Source organism: Lissotriton vulgaris, chromosome 12 (genome assembly GCF_964263255.1).
Source record: "Lissotriton vulgaris chromosome 12, aLisVul1.2, whole genome shotgun sequence".
NCBI lineage: Eukaryota > Metazoa > Chordata > Amphibia > Caudata > Salamandridae > Lissotriton > Lissotriton vulgaris.
Window position 1 is genome coordinate 797,202,694 of NC_141700.1, and position 23,783 is coordinate 797,226,476.

At 46.0% G+C, this 23,783-nt stretch overlaps 1 protein-coding gene across 1 annotated transcript in view; it reads left to right on the top strand.

The window, feature by feature from the left end:
* The window catches only part of INCA1 (inhibitor of CDK, cyclin A1 interacting protein 1), a 196,425-nt gene extending 185,502 nt beyond the window's left edge, over positions 1 to 10,923 (top strand). The window contains exon 6 of the mRNA XM_086946634.1: positions 10,724 to 10,923. Coding sequence (XP_086802760.1) covers positions 10,724 to 10,891 — 168 coding nt within the window. The 3' untranslated portion in view covers positions 10,892 to 10,923. The remainder of the gene's footprint in view (positions 1 to 10,723) is intronic.
* The last annotated feature ends 12,860 nt before the right edge of the window (positions 10,924 to 23,783 follow it).

Sequence of the window (23,783 nt, forward strand, 5' to 3'; positions counted from 1 at the left end):
GACTTGAAGAAAAGTGCATCTGGGGAAGAAGGTGGAGAAGTCTGTTGGAATCCAAGGGTAGATTCTGGAAGTGAAGAACCTGTAAGCAGAGGGGATAGAGTCTATGCAACTCAGGTCTGACCAGGAGGCACAGAAAAGCAATGCCTACCGATGTTGGACAGCTCAGAAGAGTTGACGATGCCCTTGTTGCTGCAACTGTGAGGACCAGGCGATGCTGAGGAAAATCAGGAGCCATGCAAGAGCTGTCCCACGTCGGATGTCAGTTACTAGGTGGTCGGTGTCTGACAAGAGCAAATAAACAGGCCTTGGTAGCCACCACTGGCGTGGAGAGGGGAAAAGAAGTAACGTTGGGACCAGAAAGGTCCAAGGGTCTCACGACAAGCAGAATAGTTAGAGTGGGCCCCGTGCAAGCAAGCAAGCCCACTGAAGTAGGAGAAGACCCTCAGGAGGTCCCCCAGGCCTTAGTCATAGGAGTCTTCACCTAATTGAAACCCCGAGGATCAAGAGGTCTAGAACCGGGGGTCGACGTTTCTCCCTTAACGCTGCAAAACTATGGAATGCACTCCCACTCCATCTCCGCAGGAAACCCAGCTACCACGTCTTCCGTAAACAACTTAAAACTTTCCTATTCCCCTAATTTCTGTATTTCTGAGTACTGGTCATGCCTAGGGCTGGGAGGCCTCCGGGTAGCCATGCGCTATATAAGTGTCACTTTCATTTCATTTCATTTCAAAAGGACCTCGAGCAGCTCATCAAAGATGAAAGCCCATGGTGCAGAGGATGCGGCGAGGACGCTGTACTTGGCAGGCAGGAAGAGATGGTGGAGGCTGGAGCTTCTTGTAGCCCGGAGATCTCTGGAGTGCAGCGCCAATAAGCCTTGGCAATGGCAAGTCGACTTGGGACATCAGGAGCAGCAGACTGGTCAGCTTTGTTGCCGTGCCTGCAGATGCAGGGAATTTACTCCTTCACTCCAAGGGAGATTACTTTGGGTGTCCTTGATGCCCACAGATCTGTTAAAGATCCTGGAAGAGGCACAGACACAGACAACGAAGACTTGCAGAACCGCAAGACCAGGAGCAGCAGGAGACTTCCTGGATGTGGTCTCGGTTCCAGGCGAAGTCCAAGTGTCCAGGCGGTTGAAGAGTGACATGGTTTCAGGCTTGAGTCTTGCCCCATGACAAATCTGGCGACCCACCCACAGGTAAGTCCTGAAATACTCTAGGAAAGGGTTTAAAATAACTCAGGGGTCCCTCCCTAGAGGAGGGGCTGGACAGAGGGGAGGATACTCCTCTGTCCTTTGTCCAATTTTGCACCAGAGAGAGAGCCAAGGTCTCCTTGAACCGGATGAAACCAGGTTATGCAAGGAGGGCACCAATGGTGCCCTTCAAGGCCGGTGAAGCTGGCAAGTGCCCCCACCCCAGCCCGATACACTAAGTCCTGTCTGGGAGATGGTCACACCTCCCTGTGACAGGAAACCTATTGTTCTACCTTCCCCTGCTCGGGCTCAGCTCAGCAGCAGGAGGTCAGAATCGTGTCTGGGGTCAGAAGCAGCACTAGCTTGCTGGCAGACCTTGGAAGGCTGTTAGCGGGAGTATTGGGGGCTTCCTGGAGGAGCCTTTGACTGCATGGAATCATACTTCTAACACTGGTAATGGTGTTGGGGTATGATCCCAACATGTTTGATACCAGACATGCCCAGGTTCAGTACAGCCAGTATATAGTTAGCCATTGCCCAATGACGGATGGCCAATATCAAAATGGCCGGCTGCACTTACAAAGCCTGGAGAATCAACTCCGGAGTTTGTAGGGGTCTCCTGCTCATGCAGGGGCTCCCTCACACTTATAACCCAGCACCCTGCCTTCAGGATTGAAAGGCATGCCTTAGAGGTGACTTATAGGTTTTAAGTGTATTGACCTCAGATATAAAAAAAAACTATCGGCCATATTATCAAGAAAGGGCAATACATTATCGCCGCTTTTATCTGCAAGAAACTGCCGCTAAAGCGGCGATAATGGGCTTGATAATATGCCCTTGTTAATTCCCATAGCAGCCCAGGTTAACACCAGAACCAGTAAAGCAAGGGTCCTACTCGCAAACCCCCTGCACTCCAGGCACGTAGTGTAGATTCAGCGTGCAACATAAATCGTACCATCCCGTCATGACTGAATACAGGGATGGCCCAGCAACAATAGGCACAGCAATAGAGGAATCAGAACCCAACCAAACCAGGATAGAGAATAAACTGGAGAAAAACACAGTTGCAAGGTCCACCCCCTTTTGTGGATCAGTCATCTACATCAGACGTATTGTCAGGTGACTTGCGTCGTCGCCGCAGAGATCTGGCATATTCCATCGCCTGTTTTGGATTTGCGAAGATTTTGCCCCTGTTAGGCTCTCCGATGCGCAGCCTTGCAGGGTAAAGCATGGCATATGGGATCTGCTCTTTTAGCAACATCTTCTTTACATTTTGGAACTCTTTCCGAGCCGCCTGTACCTGCGCCGTAAAGTCTGGGTAGAATGAGAGGACGTTATTCTGATAAGTGATCATGCCGTTTTGCCTGGTGATGCGCAAAACAGAGTCCTGATCCCTAAAATTTAGTAAACGAGCGATTATTGGATATGGGGGCGCACCTGGAGGGAGGCGTGCCACCAAAGATCGGTGGGCCCGTTCGACAGCAAACATAAGGGACAGCTCGTCCGCACCACACACTTCACGCAGCATCGTTTCCATGTAATCTTCCAGGCGCCCCACATTCGTAGATTCTGGCAGGCCTAAGACGCTGATGTTATTGCGCCTCGATCTCGCCTCAATGTCCTCATTTGTAGCCTGTATAACCGCGAGGAGCTTTGTAATATCTGCAGTTTTTGCCGCTACTTGTTGCAGCCCGTCCTCCGTATCTGTTATTCGCTGCTCAGCATCCCCTATGCGTAACGCCTGTTTGTCCAGTTTCGCAGTTAAATGGTCCATACAGCCATTTAGGGCTTCAATCTTTCTGTCTATCGCCTGTAGACTGGCCTGTATGGCAGCCAGCGATTTCTTCAGCACCACGGTGCCTTGCGAAGCAGCGTCAAGTTCAGAATCAGAGGCTGCGTTTTGGGTAGCCTTGCAACCCTTCCAGAGCTCAAAAGTAAGGCGCGGTTGAGATTTATCCGGCTTGCCCATCTTGCAATCGCACAGTTACGATCTCGGGCGAGAAGTGTCCCAATAATGCCCTCTACGCTCTTAATCAAGTCACTCTTATGCACCCTCCAGGTCAGGTATAGTCCCATCCGAAAAGGCCTCTATTTCACTGTCTAGACAATGCTGGCCACTCCGCAAACAGTCACATTCAATTCATATCGTAGAAACACAGACGTACCACACAGGCACCCGGTACTTCAGCTACAAGATGGTGGGCCCCCCCACGCCCTGCAGCCATACAACCAGCAACAAACTGTTATGGCCCCGCCAGCTGCGCCCCACGTGGCACCCCTGCATCAGCCACCGAATGTCGTAGCACGAAACACACCAGGCAATGCCAGGGAGGTGGGGGGGGTTCAGTAATATGGACTAACGACGCTGTAATGATGTTTCTATAGTCCCAACTATATGTCCGGCAGGTCTGCACTGTCTCAGATGCCTCCAGCCTCCAAACTGCGCAATCCAGGCAAAACGAGAAGGCCCCCACTCAGGGAGCTCTAATTTCAGGCACAGAACCCACTCAGCCGACCAGATGCTTCTCAGGAGAAAGGAGTGCACCCTCTAATATGCATCCCAGGGGGCAAATGGTGGAGCGCGGTCAGCGAGGGCAGTGCCGTCACTCAGAGCGGGAACACCAGGTGAGGCACAGATCTCGTGGCCCACGCGCGGCCCAGTTCAGCAGCGGGCACGGCCGCTCGCCCAGATCCACGGCCCAGCACTCTCAGTCTCTCCCCCGCTCGCTCTCAGCAAATTTCAGCGCCCCCTCGGAAGCCCACTTAGCTTTTGGCCGCATGTCACTTTCGGCCGCAATCCACCGCCGCGATGTATGGCAGCTTCCGCACCTCTCAGCAGCGGCCGCAGGCAGAGGAGGATCGCAGCGGTCAGGTCCCTCAGCGCGCCTCCGCCATTACTTAGTGTGTCGGCCTGTCTCCTCCACCGCCAGACACCTATCGCGGTCCCCGCTGTGGTAGGCAGTCAAAAACACCGCAGCTGGTCAGGTTTCGTATCAGCAAAACTTTCCCAGTCTGGATTCACATCGACTGGCTCAGGATAGGCAGGATCATGTAGGATTAGTAACGGTGGCAGTCAGAACAGCACTACAGTGCTGCCATCTTGCCAAACGCTTCTCTGTAGACTTTACCTCCACAACACCCAGTTTTGCCAGTGACTTCGCTCCTCCTCCTTCTCCATTAGTGCCTTTGAGGTCTCAACCTCCATCAAAAGTACCTGTGGCACCAAAGAGATTCAAGTCTCCTCTGCCTAAGTCCAGATCTTTTCACAGATCAAGACCAAGATCTAGACACCGCTCTCAATACACCTCCTCTTCTAGACATTCTCCTAGACATAGACATTGATCTGCAACACGTTCCTCATGTTCAAGATCAATGAGGACTTCTGATAGAAGAAGGTTTTCGCCTCCTTTGACTGATTCTCTACCAACAAGAACAACACCAGTTGATGAAAACAACCCGTGCTCATCTAGAGAGCTAACAAAGTGAATATTTCCCTGCCAGCTCCTACAGCGAACCACGTCTGTGATTTTTTAGATGCTTCACCGGTGTTTGACCACAAGGCCACTATTTCAATTAGTTTGAGGCCTATTTGTGCCGGCGATGGGATTATTCCTTACGCCTGCCTCAAATTGATATGTCTTCATCTAGGCTCCAAAAAACGTACAGGCCTCTAGATCAGGAAGCCCTTTTTCTGCATTCAGATCCTCCTCCTTACTTTGCAGTGGGCTGAGACCAAAAAAATGTTTCATGCAATTGGTCCCTCATCTACAGTTCTACCTGACGTGGAAAGCTGAAAACTTGATTCTTTGGGACTTTAAATGTGTGTCTGTCTCCATGATGTCTGGCCAGATATAACAGATTGTTATGGTATTCACATCAGCAATTTGTTGACAATCTTCCAAGAGAACATAGAGAAGATTTAATTGAAATTTTGAACAACTGTATCATTTGTTTTCATATTTTTTTTTGACTGAACAAAAAATTCAGTTGTATAGCTCATACCAGTTTGGAATAAACAAAAGGATGCTTATAGAGAACAAAGAAAGGCATGATAGTGTCCAATCAAGTTATCAGTTCGGCTGCAGACCTTTGGCTACACATGGATATTATTCTTGGCTAAAACTAATGGCCCTCAAGCTAGAATCTCAACACCAGATCCTATATTCACCTTTCTCTGGCACAACTTTATTTGGAACTCGTACCGATGATGAAAGCCAAACTAGAGACCTTAAAGGCTGTTAGTCTGGAGAAAAAAACAAACAGAAAAAGTACTCCAGCAGAGCTTATGATCAGCAATATAACCAGCCTTAAGGCCTTTCCACCAACAAAGATACTAACCAAAAGATAGAGGAGGACTAGATTCCTGATGCTGTGTTACAAAAAGTGAATTTTTTTAAGATCCCGAGCCCAGGTATTGGAAATAATGCTGGAATTGGAGTACATGGACAAGAGTTCAATAATGCATACCCTATTGTATCTACCTTCAGGGCTCATTGGTTGGCAACTGATCAAACCACTGCTGGTGAAAGAGAAAAAGACAACCTCACACCTGGAGGTGGCTTGAAACCACTACTGGTGAAAGAGAAAAACACACCCTCACACTTGACAGTGGCCAGGCCAGTAAGGTTTCAAGCCATGCTCAAGCCAGATGTTTCTTTGGGCTATCAATCAAATCAAGCCAAGCTTTCATGTGCCCTCAAACCTGCACCCAGGCTCTTACCTCATTCTAAAAACTCCCTCTGGCACCATTTGTAGCAGACTTGGTGCTGGGCAGCTCAGTGAGGCTGTTTGGTTTAACATTTCTGACTACCCCTTGGAGAGGGTGGGGGCGGTGTTCAGATGAGCTGAGAGTGAGAACATGGAGTGCTGTGAAATTTCTGATAGAAGTGCATTATTATTGTGATTTTTAGGTCAACGCCTACAAGACAGTGCTGCTACCAGGTTGATAAAGACTTCTTGGGGATGTTCTGAAAGCTGACCTAAGAATGCATTACACCCATTGCTTACTATTAGTTTTGTGGCTTGTAACTCACATTTGCATCTTTCTATTTGCTGGGTTTATTTATTTTAGGCTGTCCAGCATGTCTTCGCCCATCCCGTGGATTACACCTGTTTACTGTATTCTTCCACGAGTGCTCGCTTTCCGTAAACTAGACTTTGAATTTTGTTTTCACCTTGTCACATTTGCTGTGCATTCAAAGATAGAGGTCAAATGTCATGTTCTCTCTTCCCTTCCGAGGGAGCTTGATGTTTATTTTTTTTTCTCTGAATTCGAAGTGAGAGGATTTATCTGACAATCATGGGTTGTGAAAGGAAAGGCTGTTTTCCAGCACACAACAAAAATTAAATGTACTGTGCAAATATTTCGGAATATATAAGAATTAGGAAGCACAAATGAAGCACTTTTTTTGTAATTCTGAAGTGTGCTGGAAACATATTTTAATACGATCAAAACAAATCAATACACTAGGTGATGCCATTTGTGCGCTGTATAGTTATATCGGTAAAACTGCATATTCTGCAAATGTAATGGTCATTTCAATTGCTAATTTGTTGTCTGTAATGGGCGTGTACTACCACTCGATGCATACTCCACTATACACCACTCAACTCTGCTCCACACTGCTCCATTCTGCTACACTCTACGATGCACACTACTCCACTCTATGTCACTCTACTCTACGCAAATCCACTCTATGCTACTCTACTCTACATCACTCCACTCTATGACACTCTACCTCACTCTGCTCCACTCTACGCCACTCCACTCTGACACTCTGCTTTACTCTATGCCACTCTGCGACACTCCATTCAACACCACTCCATGCCACTTAACTCCAGGCCATTCTGCTCAACTCGACGCCACTCTACTCCACTCTAACTCACGCTACGACACTCCACACCATACTATGACACTCCACAACACTCTATACCACTCTACTATGCTCTACAGAACTTCTCTCCACTCTACAACACTTTACTCCACTCTATGCTCAACCACTCGACGCTACTCCACTTTACGACACTCCACTCTACACCACTCAACTCTACAATACTGCATGACACTCCAATCTATCTTATTCCACGGTTTCCCACTACACTCAAAACCACTCCATTCTACGACACTCAACTGTACGACACTCCACTCTACTACACTCCACTACACTCTGCAACACTGTATTCCACTCTATGCCACTCCACTCTATGACACACTTCTCAACTCTACGACCTTCCACTGTGCAACACTTTACTCCACTCTACTTTACACCCCCCCACTCTAACCCCCTACACTCTGAAGCCCTCCACTCTACACCCCTCCACTCCATGGCACTCTGTCACACTAACCTGTATGACACTGCACCCCATTCCACTCATCTCCACTCAATCCAATCCACTCTATAACACTCTACGCCACTCTACAACACTTCACCCTACACCACTCCATGCCACTCTATGCCAGCTAACTCTAGGCCACTATACTCTACTCCAATCCACAACACTTTACTCCACTCTTCGCCCCGCCACTCTACGCCCTTATCCCTAATGCCCTCTCACTCTACGACATTCCATTCAAAGACACTCCACTCTACAAAATTCTACTCAGCTCTATGTCAAATACTCCACTCCACGCCACTCCACTCGACTCTACACCACTCTACTCCACTGTGCTCCACTCACAGCCACTCCACTCCCCACCACTCTACTCCACTCTGCGCAACTCCCCCTATGCCACTTCACTCCACTCTACTCTGTGACACACACTTCCAATATACACAACTCCCCTCTCCACCACTCTATGGCACCCCACTCTACAACACTCTATTCCATTTCACTCTATGACACTACTTCACTCTATGCCCCTACTCCACTCTATGCCCCTCCACTATACGTCCCTCCACTCTATACCACTCCATACTACATCACTCCTTTCTACACCACTACACTCTACACTACTTTTCTCCAATCTATATCACTCTACTCCACTGCACACCATAACGCCCCACTCTACCCCACGACACTCCACTCTACTCCACGGCTCCCGCTCCACTTTACTTCACGACACTCCTCTCTATGACCCTCCACTGTATGACACTACAATGTACAACACTTCGCTCAACTGCACTGCACGACACTCCTCTCCTCTCTACACCCCTCCACAACACTCAATTCTAGTAGTGTCTGAGAAGCACGGCATATCTAGAAGTCTCTAGCGGTATATCTCCTCTGTACCTGATCCCCACGAGCAGGAGTACATTCACAATGCCATTGAGCTGAACCAACAAAAGGGAAGGCTCATAAAAGAACAGTCTTGCTGAGGAATTGGGTGAGGGGTAAGATGCATCATTCCCCACTGCCCAGCCCCATGCCCCTATAATGGCTCCAAACTGACCAGCCGCATTAAAGGTGATGGGAGGAATGCTTGCAATCAGCGAACCAGTGCCAGTCACTTGAGGTAGCATTTGAATCCATTGTTCTTGAGCCCACCATACCACCTCTGTTTGGACCCAGCCATTTTCAAATCAGTCTTGACCCTGCCCCAGTAGGAACAGTACAACCCGAACTGCCCAGCCACGTTCTGCCTGAATCAGAATTCAAGCAACTCAATGCTGGTTTCACCCAGATTGAGACTCACCGTTCAGGTCTAGGGAGGAGGGAGTCAGTTCCAGGGGCACCGTCAGCACAAGACCATGTCTGGCCAACTTGGGGCGGTTCATCCAACACACAAATGGTGGTGGGAGGAAAGCTTTCAATAAGCCTAACCGCTGGCAATCGTTCGGGGTAGCCTTTCAACTGAATATTCTTTTGTCCACATTACCACCTCAGTTTGGGTCCAGCCATATGCACATTTGATCCTATTCCAATAGGACCAGTGCAGTTTGAACTGCCAGGCCAGGTCCTCCGTGAACCAGAACACAAGCAACCTATTGCGGTGTCACCCTGGTTTGGACTCGTCGGGCAGAATCAGCTTGGTTTCAGCAGCACAGTTAGCACAGGACCCACATCTGGGCATACTCTTGTCGCATAGGGTGATACATAAACACACAAAAAATCATGGGATGAAAGCTTGCTATATGTCTAACCACAGGCAATCGCTCAAGTGAGTATTCCACTGCCCCTCAGGGCTTTTCCGCACAAATGGACTGATAACAAACTATTGGAATGTCCAGCGTGTGGGGAAAAGGAGGAGTCTGTGCCCCATGTCCTTTTTTTTTGTCCATCCTATAAAAATCTTAGACAGCGGTGACTTACCCAATTATGCAGAAATGTGGGGCTCAATCAGTACCATCAGGCACTCAGGATCCTAAAATGTGATACCTCCCAGTCAGTTGTATTTTCTGTTTCTCGCTATTTATATGTCATGTGGCGGAGACGCTGGTCATTCATTAAGAACTAATCGTGTGGTCAATTATCTGCTTAACTTTGTTGGCCGCTAGGTATGTATGTCCTGATTTTACCTTATTTTTAACCTGTACATATTTTTATACACCTTAATAGTGCACTTTTATCTTTTTAGCCTGTGAGAAATGTAATTTGTGTATCTTTTACAACTAATGGATTTATTCATATTTGTCATGATGCTTTTTCATGAGTGTATTGGGTATTTTGCATCTTTTATGGTCTATGACCGAAATAAAGATTATTTGACCTGAGTATTCCAACCCATAGTTCTTTCTCCCACCATTGCACCTCAGTTTAGACCCAGGCATATGTAAATCAGTCTAGAGGCTGCTCCAATAGGAACGGCCCAGCCCGAACTGGCAGGCCAGGCCCTCCCTGAACCGAAATACAAGCCACCCAGGGTGGTTTCATCTTGATTGAGGCTCTTCAGTCCGGTGTAGCTTGCTTCCAGTTTGCATAAGGCGGGTCTCTGCCTGGAAACAGTGGTCTGGAATGCTGGCCTCAGTGGTGGCCAGTGGCTGAGATGAAGTCCCGCCTTCCTTCCATCACCTTACTTGCTGGAGTCCACGGTGATCCCACGGGTGGACACAGAATGTTTGGTGAGCGACAGCGCCCCTCGTGGCAGCAGAAGGCAGGGCGGCAGGGATCTCCACAGCAGGGTAGAACCTGGGAGTCGAGGCAGGGAGGTGAGGCCTCGATAAAGGAATGAGTGGGGCTGAGACTGAGAGGTCATGGAGCAAAGTCACCAGTGGTAGTGGGGTGTCTCTCATGGGCTGAGCTTTTTAAAACGCAGCCCTGTGTCTGAGACTGGCCATCTTGCTGCACAGGGTGTTTACTCATGGCTGCGCCCCGCTGCCAGCCCCACGCGACAAAGAACTCAGAGGATGAGCTGGGGTCACCGCCCTGTCCCTTTCCTGCCATCAGCAGCAGGGCGAGGTCCGGGCTGTGCTGCTCCTGGCTCTATCCCAGTGTGATGCAGGCAGCTTCCGGGAGGGCCCCGCTTGCATCTCTCTTCCGGGGCGGCGTGGCTGGTGCATGTGCACAAACCTTTGCCAGATCGATACCTTGTTGTTCTGTTTTCCTTCATTAGCGCTGCGTCCCTGAGGGTGCTGTGTTTTGTCGTTCCAGCTCCTGTATCCCCGATGGAGCCCGGAAGTGGAAGAGGCGTTCCTGGTCCCCGAAGAGCATCCCATGATGTCCTACGTCATGGCCACAGCAGACAGACACCGCGGGCCGCCGCCGGGGTGCCTCCCCCGGGAGGGACTCTGGGGCCCCCAGCACCAGCCCGAGGAATAGTCCCCGAGGGGGGAGAGGGCCGCACGGATGTGCACCAGAGAGGACTCCCTGCAGGCCACGCTCACCTCACTTACCCCCGCCAGGGTTATTTGTACAGTAAATTATATGCACCTGTTCGGTTACTGGATAGAAATAAAGGCCGCGGCCGCGTTTTAAAGCAAAGAACCCGTGGTCCCACTTCAGTGACCCCTGCTCTGGTGATCCAAGCTGACGATTCCGGGATTGGGAAATGTGTGGATGCAAGTGGAGTCCCAGCACTCATCAAGCTGTGACCCAGACGATGAGACAGAAAAACAGGCACTGGCAAAGCCAATAGGTCTCACCTATGGGAGAGCTATCAGCTTTGTCGTTGTCTTTTAGCCATGTTATGCAGCAGCGCGGCTGATTAGCATGGATAAAAGGAAAGTTAGAACAAAAGTATGATTAGGCGGCCAGCACTGGCGCCATGCCACAGCGTTTTTTCCCAGGTGGAATGGGGTGGGGTAAATACGCAAGCGAGGACCAGAAACAATGATGGGGAAAGGTGGGTGCACGGGTGCAGCCACAGGCAATAGGGTTAGGTGGATGGGGAAGAAGCAGCATGGAGAAAAATTGGGTGGGAGGAAAACCAGCAACACGGAGAAGGGGAAAGAAGCAACATGGAGAGGGGGAGTAGGAGGGAAAGAAGAAATAGTATCTCAATCAGAGTGCGAGCAGAGGACAAACACTAACCAGGAGGAAGCAATCTGTGCACTGTCAATGCCCCGCAGCAAGAACAGGAAGTGATGCTCTGCAGGAGCTGGCCAATTAGAGGCAGCAAAGAAGAGTGACAAAGACGCCAACAAATGGTAAGCAGTGGGCAGGATCCACGCCCTGTCGACAGGAGAGACCTGAAATGGAAGGAAGAAGAGAAAGACAGAAAACCGGTGCCCAAGAAAGAAAGCAGGGATGAGAAAGAACTGGCTAGAATGAGAAGAAGAGGCATGGAGTGTCTGGTTATAGTATAAAGTGGTATGAGGTGCAGTGTCTGACTGACCCATATGACAATAAGGCACTGCCCAGTGGGCTGGTCTGAGAGGTTAGTGAAGGGCGCTTTTTTGGCTGTTTGAGGGCCTGTTCTATGGACTGCTGGGCCGGTTGTTACGGTTGATTTCCCTGATATTAAAACATATAATGTCTGCAGCAAGCTCAAATCCATGCAGTTTTTCATACCTTGCAATACGTTTATAAAGTGCGGCTTTAGAAGCTCAAATGCCACAGTTTACTCACATGGACCACTTTGTTCACTTTCTTATTCACTAATGGGGTCCACTTTTATGTTGGGGCCTGTCCCGATTTTCTGTCCCAGTCCAACCCTGATAAAGTGGAATCAAAACTATACAGGCTTGGTATTTGGCACCTCTGGCATCCAATAGTGCCCTTCACTGGTTTCTGCGCACACATTTGGCCCAAAACTTCACAGATTAAGCACTGCCACTACTTATTTGATTCCTATTTGTAAAACCAGTTCTTATGTTATGACCCTCTTTGCACTTCCCTGTGCTTTCTTACTGGCAAGATGAGGTTTGAAAATAGTCAGGTGTACACGGCCAGCCCCAGATGGATGCAAACGTGAATTGACTTAGAGGTTAGCAATGCGTTTCTTGTAACATGGTGATATCAATGTTATGCCTATTACGATACATTAAAATGAATCCGGACAGTGGTATTGGGTTTAGATATAGCAGCGCCACATAGAATATTCACACACAATATCGTGTTTCAAACAATTATTTCACAGTGCTAAAAGGTGGGGAGAACCACCTAACCCCCCAGGACAAGCCTCAGCTTTCAAGAACATGTAACACTCCTTAGTACACGTATATCAATCTTTGTAGTAACACAAGTACGTAATATGTTCTGGAAGCAGAAACAGAAATAATAGACAATTATTTAATAAGTGCAAGTCTTCACAAATTGTTCTCTACAGAAAACACGTGTTTATATATAGATTGGTTTTGGGCTGTTATTATCAATGGGATGGTTTTTCCCAATACATACCTTGGTTTCTTTGTGTTTATACATTCACGCAGCCTTGAGAAAGTTGCCGGACGACCTCCCGATGCGACGAAACACGTGTTGGCTGTAGAGAACAATTTGTGAAGACTTGCACATATTAATTCGAACGTCTAAGAAGACAGAAGAACAATTCTTTGTCTATTATTTCTGTTTGTGCTTACTGAACATATTACGTACCTGTGTTACTACAAAGATTGATATACGTGTGCTAAGGAGTGTTATATATTACGATACATTAACACTGGTCTTGACTTTTTGCGGATTATTAATACTGACCCTTGAGATGCTGAAGGTGTCACCAGCTGGATCCACATAGAAAGCATTACTGCTGTGCAAAAGAAAAGGACAAGAGAGTATATCCACATAATACGCCAATCCCAATCGTCAGCGTGTTCCCCTATCCCATCAAAAAATGTGTGTTTACTTTCTCTGGTACTGAAGGGCAAGGAAAGTGTGCAGGTATAGTACAAGTATAAGAACGAAACAGTGCGTGGCATTGGAGGTACCCTGAAATATGGAAGCGGTAGCAATTTCATTGTAGGGAGAGGGATCATGTAAGAGGCTCTGGATACAATCGAAATGTGCTCTACTGATGACTATTTGATAAAAAGTTCACCTGAAGTTTCATTCCAACATCTTGAGAAAAAGCTGTGCTACCCCACCTGACCCTATCCTAAATCCCTCCCATTTATGTACAAGTGTTTCCCATGTTCCAGCCACTTCCTCCGGTCCTCCCAAATTTACCACTAAAATGTAGACCCATGTGTGGGGAAATCTCAGCACTGGAGGTGGAGATCTCCAAATAGACACGAAAGGCGAAGCGGAGGTGGAGATTTCCACACGCAGGTTTGTGAAATGCACTTTGTAGTACATGAATAGCCCTACTGTGGTAATACTGAACATACTACAAAGTGCAGTTTGTGAATACAGCCCAGAGTTTCCTAGCTGGATTTCCTGAAATCTGTTATGGATTTTACCCTCTCTCACTTCTCGTATACGCTATATGATAGTGGGGCCCTATGTATGTTGTGGAGCACCATAGTTCACAGACCCAGCGATAGAGGGTGCCTCTTTCATTGGTGTTGGATCCTTCCTGAAGCTCTGCCACTGGGTCTCTGACCTTTGCACTCTGATTGTGGTTGGGTATCCCAAAGGTTGCAGACAGGACATCTGCTAGTTGTTTTCAATATCCCATTACTGCCTTCTTCTAAATGTCTGAATCCACAGATTCACGTAGCATGAAGCACCATGGTTCACCCACCATAAAGAACACAACAGAAATAATGAAAATACATACATCAATTATTTAGAGTCCAAAACTCGGTATCCGTTACTAGAGTATCGATGCTGAGCTGTACACTGTACATACACACATTCACCAGAGCCAGATAACCAGACATCTGCCATTCGGGAGCATGCTTCTGGTAACAATCTCCTGTCCAGCACAGGTATCAGACAAAGACCCCATTACGAGTTGACTAGAAACGTTTCCCTCACTAGGATACCGCTCTGCACAGTTATAAATGGGCCCAGTGTCCCACAAACAGTTTTTTTGGGTGCAGGAACATTACAAATTGTAAAATCCATGTAGCAAAATCGCTTTGGGGTTGAGCTGCAAGTGCAGCCATGTCTTGGTCCCCAGCCTCTGCCCGACTATTTTCTAAGTCGCAACGGAGCATTTAATGCTGTGGCAATTAAAGCGTATAGTTTAGGCGCGAGAAGACTTGAATACCAAAGGTATCTGTAAAAGTGACTCACCAGGACGTCATTATGAAACCAGGAAAGAATGACTGTGTCAACGATTGATTGGGAAAAGATTTCCCTGTACCACTGAATGACACAAATATTTAATTAAAGTCACTTTTACACATCCCTTCGGTATTGTATTCTTCTTGCACACAGGAGATGTTTATTTATGTGTTTCTGATTTACATGGTGTTTCCATAATCTGTCCTGATGAAGACCCCTTGCTGATGCATTACTGACACTTTCTTCTGGCGAGTCGAAACGTCAACGGAATCCTTGTGTATGCCTGGATTCCAAAAGGTATTCTATTGAGACAACGGATTTTGTGAATACAGTACAAAGTCCTGTGGTTCTTGATGAGAGGGTGGGGACAAGATCAAGATGCTATTAAGCTGCTGGATATTACATCTACCTTGGGCTTGTCCCCTTATCTCTTCGGCCCGACCCATGACAAAGGTCATACGCTTGACCAGGTCTTTTCCACTTCACCTATTATGGCTATTACACTTCTGCCAGTATTATGGTCTGACCATTGTCTCGTCCATTTCCAAATATCTGCCACTGAGAAACCAGCTGTCAGTGCTATGAGACTACAGGGCAGTAGCTACAGGGCGTACCATCGGGTGACACCAGATCTGTTAGCTCAGGCCCTGGTGGACCATCCTCTGTCCTACACTGGTGATCTGGATAATGACCTTGACATTCTGCAGTCCTGGCTCCTAGCTAGATTGAATGAGCTAGCCCCATTACAGCCACCTAGATCTGATACCCAACGGATTTCGGCCCCATGGTTTACGGAGGAACTGGCCCATTCCCGTAGACAATGTAAAGTCGCCGAACGGGCGTGGAGAGCCCATTATGACACTGAGGCTAAACAGATTTATAAATCCATGATGAAATCCTATCATGATCTAATCTTACAGGGCAAGAAATGCTACTTTGCCAAAAGAATTGAGGAAGCGGCAAACTCCTGCAAGGAGATTTTCTCAATTGTTCGAGAATTTACTACCCCGCGTTCACCCTCAGTAGAGGATGCTCCGGCTGAGACCTGGGCCAACACCATTGCTAATTTTTTTACCACCAAAATTAGGCAAATACAGGACTCTTTTCCTCCAAGACCATCAGCTGACCCTCTGACTCTGCCGAACGAGACAGTTCATCTGTCTACCTCGGGCCCAGTTCTGCTAGACTTCCCGCCCCTTACGGTATCCTCATCCCTAGCTTTGATGAGGAACCTTAAATCTGGCTCACCGCGCGATCCTTGCCCAGCAAAATTTCTAGCGAGAATGGCAGATGTTGTCAACCCCATAGCCAATCCCATTCTTAACCTCTCCTTGAGTCAGGGAGCTCTGCCACACCCCAGGAAACAGGCTATGGTTATTCCTCTCCTTAAGAAGCCCAACCTGAACCCAGAAGCCCCATCCAATAACAGACCGATCTCGCTCCTCCCATCACTCACCAAAATCTTAGAGAAACACGTACATAGCGTGCTCTCTAACTTCCTGGAGTCGAATGAGCTACTCCATGAGTCCCAATCGGGCTTTCGATCGAACCTAAGCACCGAGAGGGCGCTCTTGGAAGTCTCGGAGATTGTGAAGGAGGTGCTGGATGCCGGAGGCAGGGTGATGTTAGTCATGTTAGACCTGTCGGCGGCGTTCGACACCGTCCCCCATGAGGATCTCCTCACTAGGCTACATGACATCGGTCTAGGGGGGACGGTGCTCAACTGGTTTCGTTCCTTCTTAGCCAACCGCCGACAGACGGTCTGGGTCTCATCTGGATCTGCCGAAATGCCGCCACTGGAAGTTGGAGTTCCTCAGGGCTCAGTATTGAGCCCTACTCTATTTAACATCCTCATGACCCCTCTGGCGACATTGGCGGAGTCCTATGGGGCCCGGATCGTCTCATATGCTGACGACACCCAGCTTCTTTTCACCTGCCGCAAGAGCGAAGATTTCAATGGAGAAAGTATCCGTGAATGCCTTCGGGCTGTTTTCAACTGGTTCCAACTGAGCAGCCTCAAGTGCAACTCGGATAAATCCGAGATACTTTTCTTCGGATGCCCATCGGAACCGGATTGGCATGGTTGGTGGCCTGCCGACATGTTCCCCCCAGCTCAGTCATCTAAATGGGCTAAGAACCTGGGAGTTAAAATTGACAATGAGCTCACGCTCAAATCCCAGGTGGCTACTCTCACAGGGACGTGTTTCGGTATCCTCAGGATGCTTCGAAAGTTCTTTCCTTTACTTTCTGAGGAACATCGGAGGATAACTGTACAGGCACTCATAGGATCCAGATTGGATTATGCTAATATTCTGTATCTGGGTCTGCCGGAATATCTCTTACAGCGCATGCAGGTGACCCAGAACGCTGCAGCCCGAGCGATTTATGGCCTGCATCGCCGTACTAGTGCCTCTAACCTGCTCCGATCCCTCCATTGGCTTCCTATACGGAAGAGGATAATGTTCAAGGCTATGACTCTAGCCCATAAAGCCCTGCATGCCAATGGTGCAAAATACCTCCAGAAGAGGCTGGACTTTTACCGGCCTGCACGATCTTTAAGATCGGAGTCATTGGCTCTGGCTGTGGTGCCACGTATAAAGAGGGCCCGACTGGGCGGTCGGTCCTTCAGATTCCTGGCCCCCCAGCTATGGAACTCCTTACCGCTGTCCCTGCGGGCCACATCTAATCTGCTTGCCTTTAGGAAGGGTCTAAAGACTTGGTTGTTCTCTGGTTAGTGCGCTTTCCCCTTGTTAGCCTCTGTCTTTTTTCTGTTATGTTTTTCCAGTCTTTTCCGGGTCTGGAGCACAAAGCGCCGGGACACTCCTTTGGAGTAGCCGTTGCGCTATACAAGACTCATATAACAACATAACAACATAACATACTGCGTGGAATTTCTGGCAGAAAACAAGGACAGGACCCAGAATTTATGATTGCCACTTTCCCCTCAAGTGGTTACACCCAAGGACCACTCGGTTCATCAATTGTATAGAGATGCGGTAGAGAGAACTTTGTGCCCAAAAATTCAGTCATGGTATCCTGTAATGTTCCAGTCCAAACGACATTCCTTTATTTGTATACTCATTTATTCAAAGTAGATCCAACGTCCTTAACTAAAATGTTGAAACAACAGCCTGTTTCATCATTTTATGCAGGTGCCCAGGGATTGGCTGCCTTCGACCAGAGCCCATCCCATCTCTGGGTGTTCTTCCGGATTCATGAGCGAGGTGGACTGCAGCAACTTTGAATATTCTGGCATTAACTTTAGTAGAGGTTTGGTGCTCAGGCTGTGTGTGTCTGGGCACAGAAAGAGTAGCTGTAAACTTGCTGACTCCTCCATTTTCCCAGTATGCAGCATATACCTTCACAAAGTAAGAAATCCTGACTTTTATTCCTGATTCTGCAGTTTAAAATAAAAGTATTTATTGAGGACAACTGAGAGCTCAATGTGAGGCAGGTGAAGGCCTGAGAGAACGAGAGATGCTGAACAAGGAAGAGGCAGAAGGATGAGAGAGGAGGGAATAGAGTGACTGGACAAGACAGTAGGGAATGGGGTGACAGCCGGAAAAAGAAAGATGGAACAGAAAGATAGGGTGTGAGAGGAGGAGGAAAGTGGTGGGTGAAGAAAGGATGAATACAGAGGTATAGGGTGTGAGAGAAGTGAGTCAGGATGAGAGAAAAAGATGAGTCCAAGTGATACCATAAGCGACCAGAAAGACAATGAGGTACGAGAGAGTAAAAGAACTGTAAGAAAGATAAGAGAGGAGAGTATACTTTAATGAGATGATAGGAAAGGAGGGAAGTGGGAGAAAGTATGTTGACTGATTGCGTGACAAAATTAGAGGGCGGGGCCTAGAGTGAGAGAGTATAGACTGATGAGGTGACTTTCTGTCAGGGTCGTTCGATTCAACAAGCTTTATTTGGTTAAAGTGTAGCAACCATAAAAGCAAATGTACATGCACAAATACTAAAATCCAGTTACAGCTTCAGAAAAGGCGGTAACATACAATCACAGTTCATAAAACATTACAATTCCATACTTTTCCTTGCATGGATTGATCTTAAAATAAATGTTGCAACGTAAAAACAAATCTCGGGCTCTCTTAGTGCAAACAGTAAACTCATAGCAGCATTGGTGGTTATGACGTGATATTTTTTAAACAGAGGTTTTAAATAAACAATTCGTAAATTCAAATACAAATCGCATAAAAGGAGAAAGTGCAAGGTGCTTTGTTTGGTATGCCAGGTTCTGGCAGGGTCCACTTGTCATCAGTGCAGTGGCCCAGTGACGTGAGGGGCCCTACGCCCCATAAATGTGCTTCTCTTTTACTAAGTAACTGCAGAGTGAAGGGGGTCCCATCCTTTGCTTGCATTAGGAACTACAGAACCCACTGTATAGAACTCACCACGCTGTCCCTTCTAAGAGTGGTTACGACAAGAGGAAGTCCCGCCCCTTTTTGTCCTCATAGGACACTGTAAACCCGAACCTCTGCGAGGTCTCCAAGACTTATAGTGAGAGGCCTCTTACTCAGTGGAGGAGCACGACAGGACAGCTCCCTTGACGCACTGCAGCAAACATTCATAGAAGACATCACACACATCCAAACACCACCAGACATTCATACCAGCAAGAGCACTGAGCTGACTGGCTTCACTTAGAAAATGTTGAAAGCAATTAGTAATAGCAAAACAGTTCACACACAACTCAATAAAATATGACTCCAATTTATGAAAATAGAGAACAATGTAAACAGGAAAATGACACCAAAACGACAAAAAATCCAATAAGGGCAAAAGAAGAAATGAATTTTTAACATTTTAAGCAAAAATAGCTCCAAAAAGCACTAGACGTCAATGCCAGTCAGCTAGTCTTGGAAGAACTGACCTAGCCTTAATATCAGGCCGACCGCAATGGAGCGAAGGCCGGATACGCCAACCAGATTCAACGCAGTCAGAGGTTATACTTTGGGACTTGGTCTTTTTTCTGGAACTCAGAATCTTTCGGCAGCAGGCGGGATCTGAGGATGGCTCCACAACGTTGGACAAGCTTTGGACGAGATCCCGTTGAAGCTGTTAGTTTTGGCTGGAAAAACTTAGAATAGAAAAATTGGAATTTTGCATCCAGCGAAGTCTCACTGGTCAGATACATTAGGCGCCTTTTCCTGGTCAAGATGTTATCTTTGGACTTAGACTATTTTACAGAGCTGGGAATCCTCCAGCGGAGCAAGGCTGCAGGCTGTATCCAAAGGGGACTTCGTGAGTCCAGATCCCTTCCTGGCGGGGTCCAGCTTCCGTCTGCTCCGGAACCCAAAGTTAGTGGTTAATCCAGTGGTTATTGGTTATTGACTTTCAGAGAAATGTGGGACATGTTGTGTGGGCAATTTGCAGAAATGCAGTAAAAAAGGTTACGGCAAACGTGCATATGACAGAGTAGGAGGTGCTCAGAGAGAGGAGGCACAAAGAGGGTGGAAAGGAAGGAAAGTCATTCAAAGAAGAAAAGGAGAAGGAAAATTGGACATTTTAAAATCAAGGTGGACATTTTCAGGCGGGGTTTAGGAACACAGAGAAGAGACTTTTGAGACAGCATGCAATCTGAGGGTGCACAACTGCAAAAAGAAGCATTACTATTTAGAATCAGGCGAACTCTGGGACATATTATCAAGAACAGAGTTAAAATTATCGCCCGTTTAGCGGCAGCCGCTAAAGCGGCGATAAGGGGCTTGATAATACGCCCTGGAGAATTCCAATAGAAGCCCAGGTTCACACCAGAACATGGGCTTCTATTGGAATTCTCAAGGGCGTATTATCAAGCCACTTATTGTCGCTTTAGCAGCAGTTTTCTGCCGCTAAACCGGCGATATTTTTTAACGACGTTCTTGATAATATGCCTCGATGCCGCTTCAGCAAGGACACCTGTTCAGCTGTTTTAGCGCTACATTAGATACGTTTGATAGGCACTAGAAGCAGGTGAGCTCTAGACACGGTTCAGCAAGGACAGCTGGTCAACTCATGAACTGAAGCATAAAGCAGAGGCTGGCGCATATATGGGGAATCTGGAGAGCTATAGGCGCCGCTGGAATAAAGCAGTAACCTCAGAATGAAAGGAACGTGAGAGCAGATACAGGAGAATAATGCAAACACTCAATGCAAACATGGAAATGGAGACGGTGCTGATGCTGAGGTCAGGCCTCCTGGGAGATACACACGCACGAAAGAGAATGCAACTCAGCTTAAAGGAGAGCACAGCGAGGACGTGCGGCTCAATATTCATTCATTCATTCTTGTTTTCATCCCCGGCTGCGAACATGCCCATCATGGCTGACAAGTGACAAGAAGAAACAACTAGGGCTGGCTCTAATCAGTAAGGCTGAGCCTAATCAATGAAACAACAAAAGAGAGATGCCAATACTGATAATTTCGTTCTCAAACCCTTTTATCAACCAGAAAAAAGTGTACTTCAAGACTGGGAAGTGCTATTAAATAGCCGTTTTATTCTCAAAATTTCATGAGAAAGGTACAATAATTTTAGACCTTGTTAAATATGGTAAACACCAAAGAAATTTTGTGACAAGGAAATGAAATAGGGACACAGCACAAGATAAAAATGGTGCACGGACAAAATATCGACGACAAAATATCGAATGGACAAAATATCGAGTTAAAAATATCGACAACAATAAAATATCGATAACAAAAATATCGTTGGTCAAAATATCGTATAAAATAATGATAAAAAAATATCGAGTACAAAAATATCGACTCAAAAAAATCGATAATATGTAGAAAAAAGGTTACAAAAAAAATATTAATAGTAATATAAATTGTAGTTAATGTTTAGGAGCGGGATGTTGGGTTAATAGGGGATAAGGGTGGGGAGTAATTTAATAATAATTAATTAATTAATATATGTTTGTAAATATTTTAATTAATAATTAATTGGTAATTAATTAATATTAATTAGTTAATTAATGAATATAATTTTGTTCATATTTTTAATTAGTAATTAATTGGTAATTAAATAATATTAATTAGTTAATTACATTAATTAGAGTAATTTATTTATATATATAATTTTTAGTTATTGTTAATTAATTAATTGGGGAAATGATATTAATTATTAAATTAAATTAATTACAGCTAATGTGCTAATATATTTACTTTATTGTTATTGTTAATTAATAATAATTTGGTAATTAAATAATATTAATTAATTTTGGGTAAAGGAGTATTTTTAGGGTTCAGGGTCAGTTTGGGGTTTTTGGGTAAAGGGGTATTTTTAGGGTTCAGGGTCAGTTTTCAGTTTTTGGGTAAAGGGGTATTTTTAGGGTTCAGGGTCAGTTTTCAGTTTTTGGGTAAAGGTATTTTTAGGGTTCAGGGTCAGTTTTCAGTTTTTGGGTAAAGGGGTATTTTTAGGGATCAGGGTCAGTTTTCAGTTTTTGGGTAAAGGGGTATTTTTAGGGTTCAGGGTCAGTTTTGGGTTTTTGGGTTAAGGGGTATTTTTAGAGTTCAGGGTCAGTTTTCAGTTTTTGGGTAAAGGGGTATTTTTAGGGTTCAGGGTCAGTTTGGGGTTTTTGGGTAAAGGGGTATTTTTAGGGTTCAGGGTCAGTTTTCAGTTCTTGGGTAAAGGGGTATTTTTTGGGTTCAGGGTCAGTTTTCCCTACTGTTGCACCCACTGGAGTGGGAATAGTAATTTTAACCCCTACGCTATCCAACGCTTTCCCTACGCTTGCACTCTTTGGAGTGGGAATAGTATTTTTTACACTTCTGGTATCGTACGGTAATATAATATTATCTTATTTAATTATAGTATGTTACTATATATATATGTTTTAACAAATAAGATTGTAAAAAATTATTTTTATTATTTTTATTTATTATTTAATTATTATAAGTTAATTTAAGTATTTTTAAGTATATTTTAGTAATTAAATTTGAATATTAATTTAATTTAACACTGTTTTTAATAAAGTCGATATTTTTTACAACTATATTATTGTAAACGATATTTTGTACTCGATATTTTTGTACTTACCTGTTTGTAGATACAAACTTGATATTTTGACTGTCGATATTTTGTCAACGATATTTTTGCAAGTCGATATTTTGTCCCTCGATATTATTTCAGTGATCCGATAAAAATATCAAACAACCAGTCATAAATCAACCATATCAGAGTCATTCCACAGACATTCATACATTCATACAGGGATACTTCACACTAACTGGAGAATTGATACACCAGTGGGGGGAGTAATAGGTCTGCTGTGAATCTCTGAAAAATTCAATTTCAAAATAATACACTCCTTTAGATCAAAAACAAATCAATGATTTCTAAATATTTACAAAAGTGAGTGTATAGTTGTCAGGACTAGCGCCAGAACAACCAAAGGCAGACAAAAAGCAGGGGGGGGGGGGCCTACGCGTTTCGAATCCCTCGTGGTCGATGCGCGGTGTGTAGCGGCCTGCGCCAGGAAATAGGGGTTTAGTACAAATGAACACTACACACTGCATGCTGGACTGATGTGCGCATGCGCGAAGTGATTAGCGCTGTACTCCACGCTGAAGGAACAAGCGACTGGACGGAACCTTCCAGTCTTGTAAGGCGCCCGTGGTGAATTTACAAGATACCGCTGGGGAACCACGCGATCAAGATCGAATTAGGCTTACAGAGCCCCGGGACTCCGGGTCCCGCGGCATTAAATGACATCATTCTTCTGCCACACAGGACACACTGATACTAAGGATCAAGGCTTCTTCGCCTTTACTCATGAGTTTGATTCCTGGATAGATTCCAACTGAAGAATCAGGCCCTGAGGAGAATCCCATCGACCACGAGGGATTCGAAACGCGTAGGCCCCCCCTGCTTTTTGTCTGCCTTTGGTTGTTCTGGCGCTAGAGTGCACTAGTCCTGACAACTATACACTCACTTTTGTAAATATTTAGAAATCATTGATTTGTTTTTGATCTAAAGGAGTGTATTATTTTGAAATTGAATTCTTCAGAGATTCACAGCAGACCTATTACTTCTCCCACTGGTGCATCAATTCTCCAGTTTGTGTGAAGTATCCCTGTATGAATGTATGAATGTCTGTGGTATGACTGTGATATG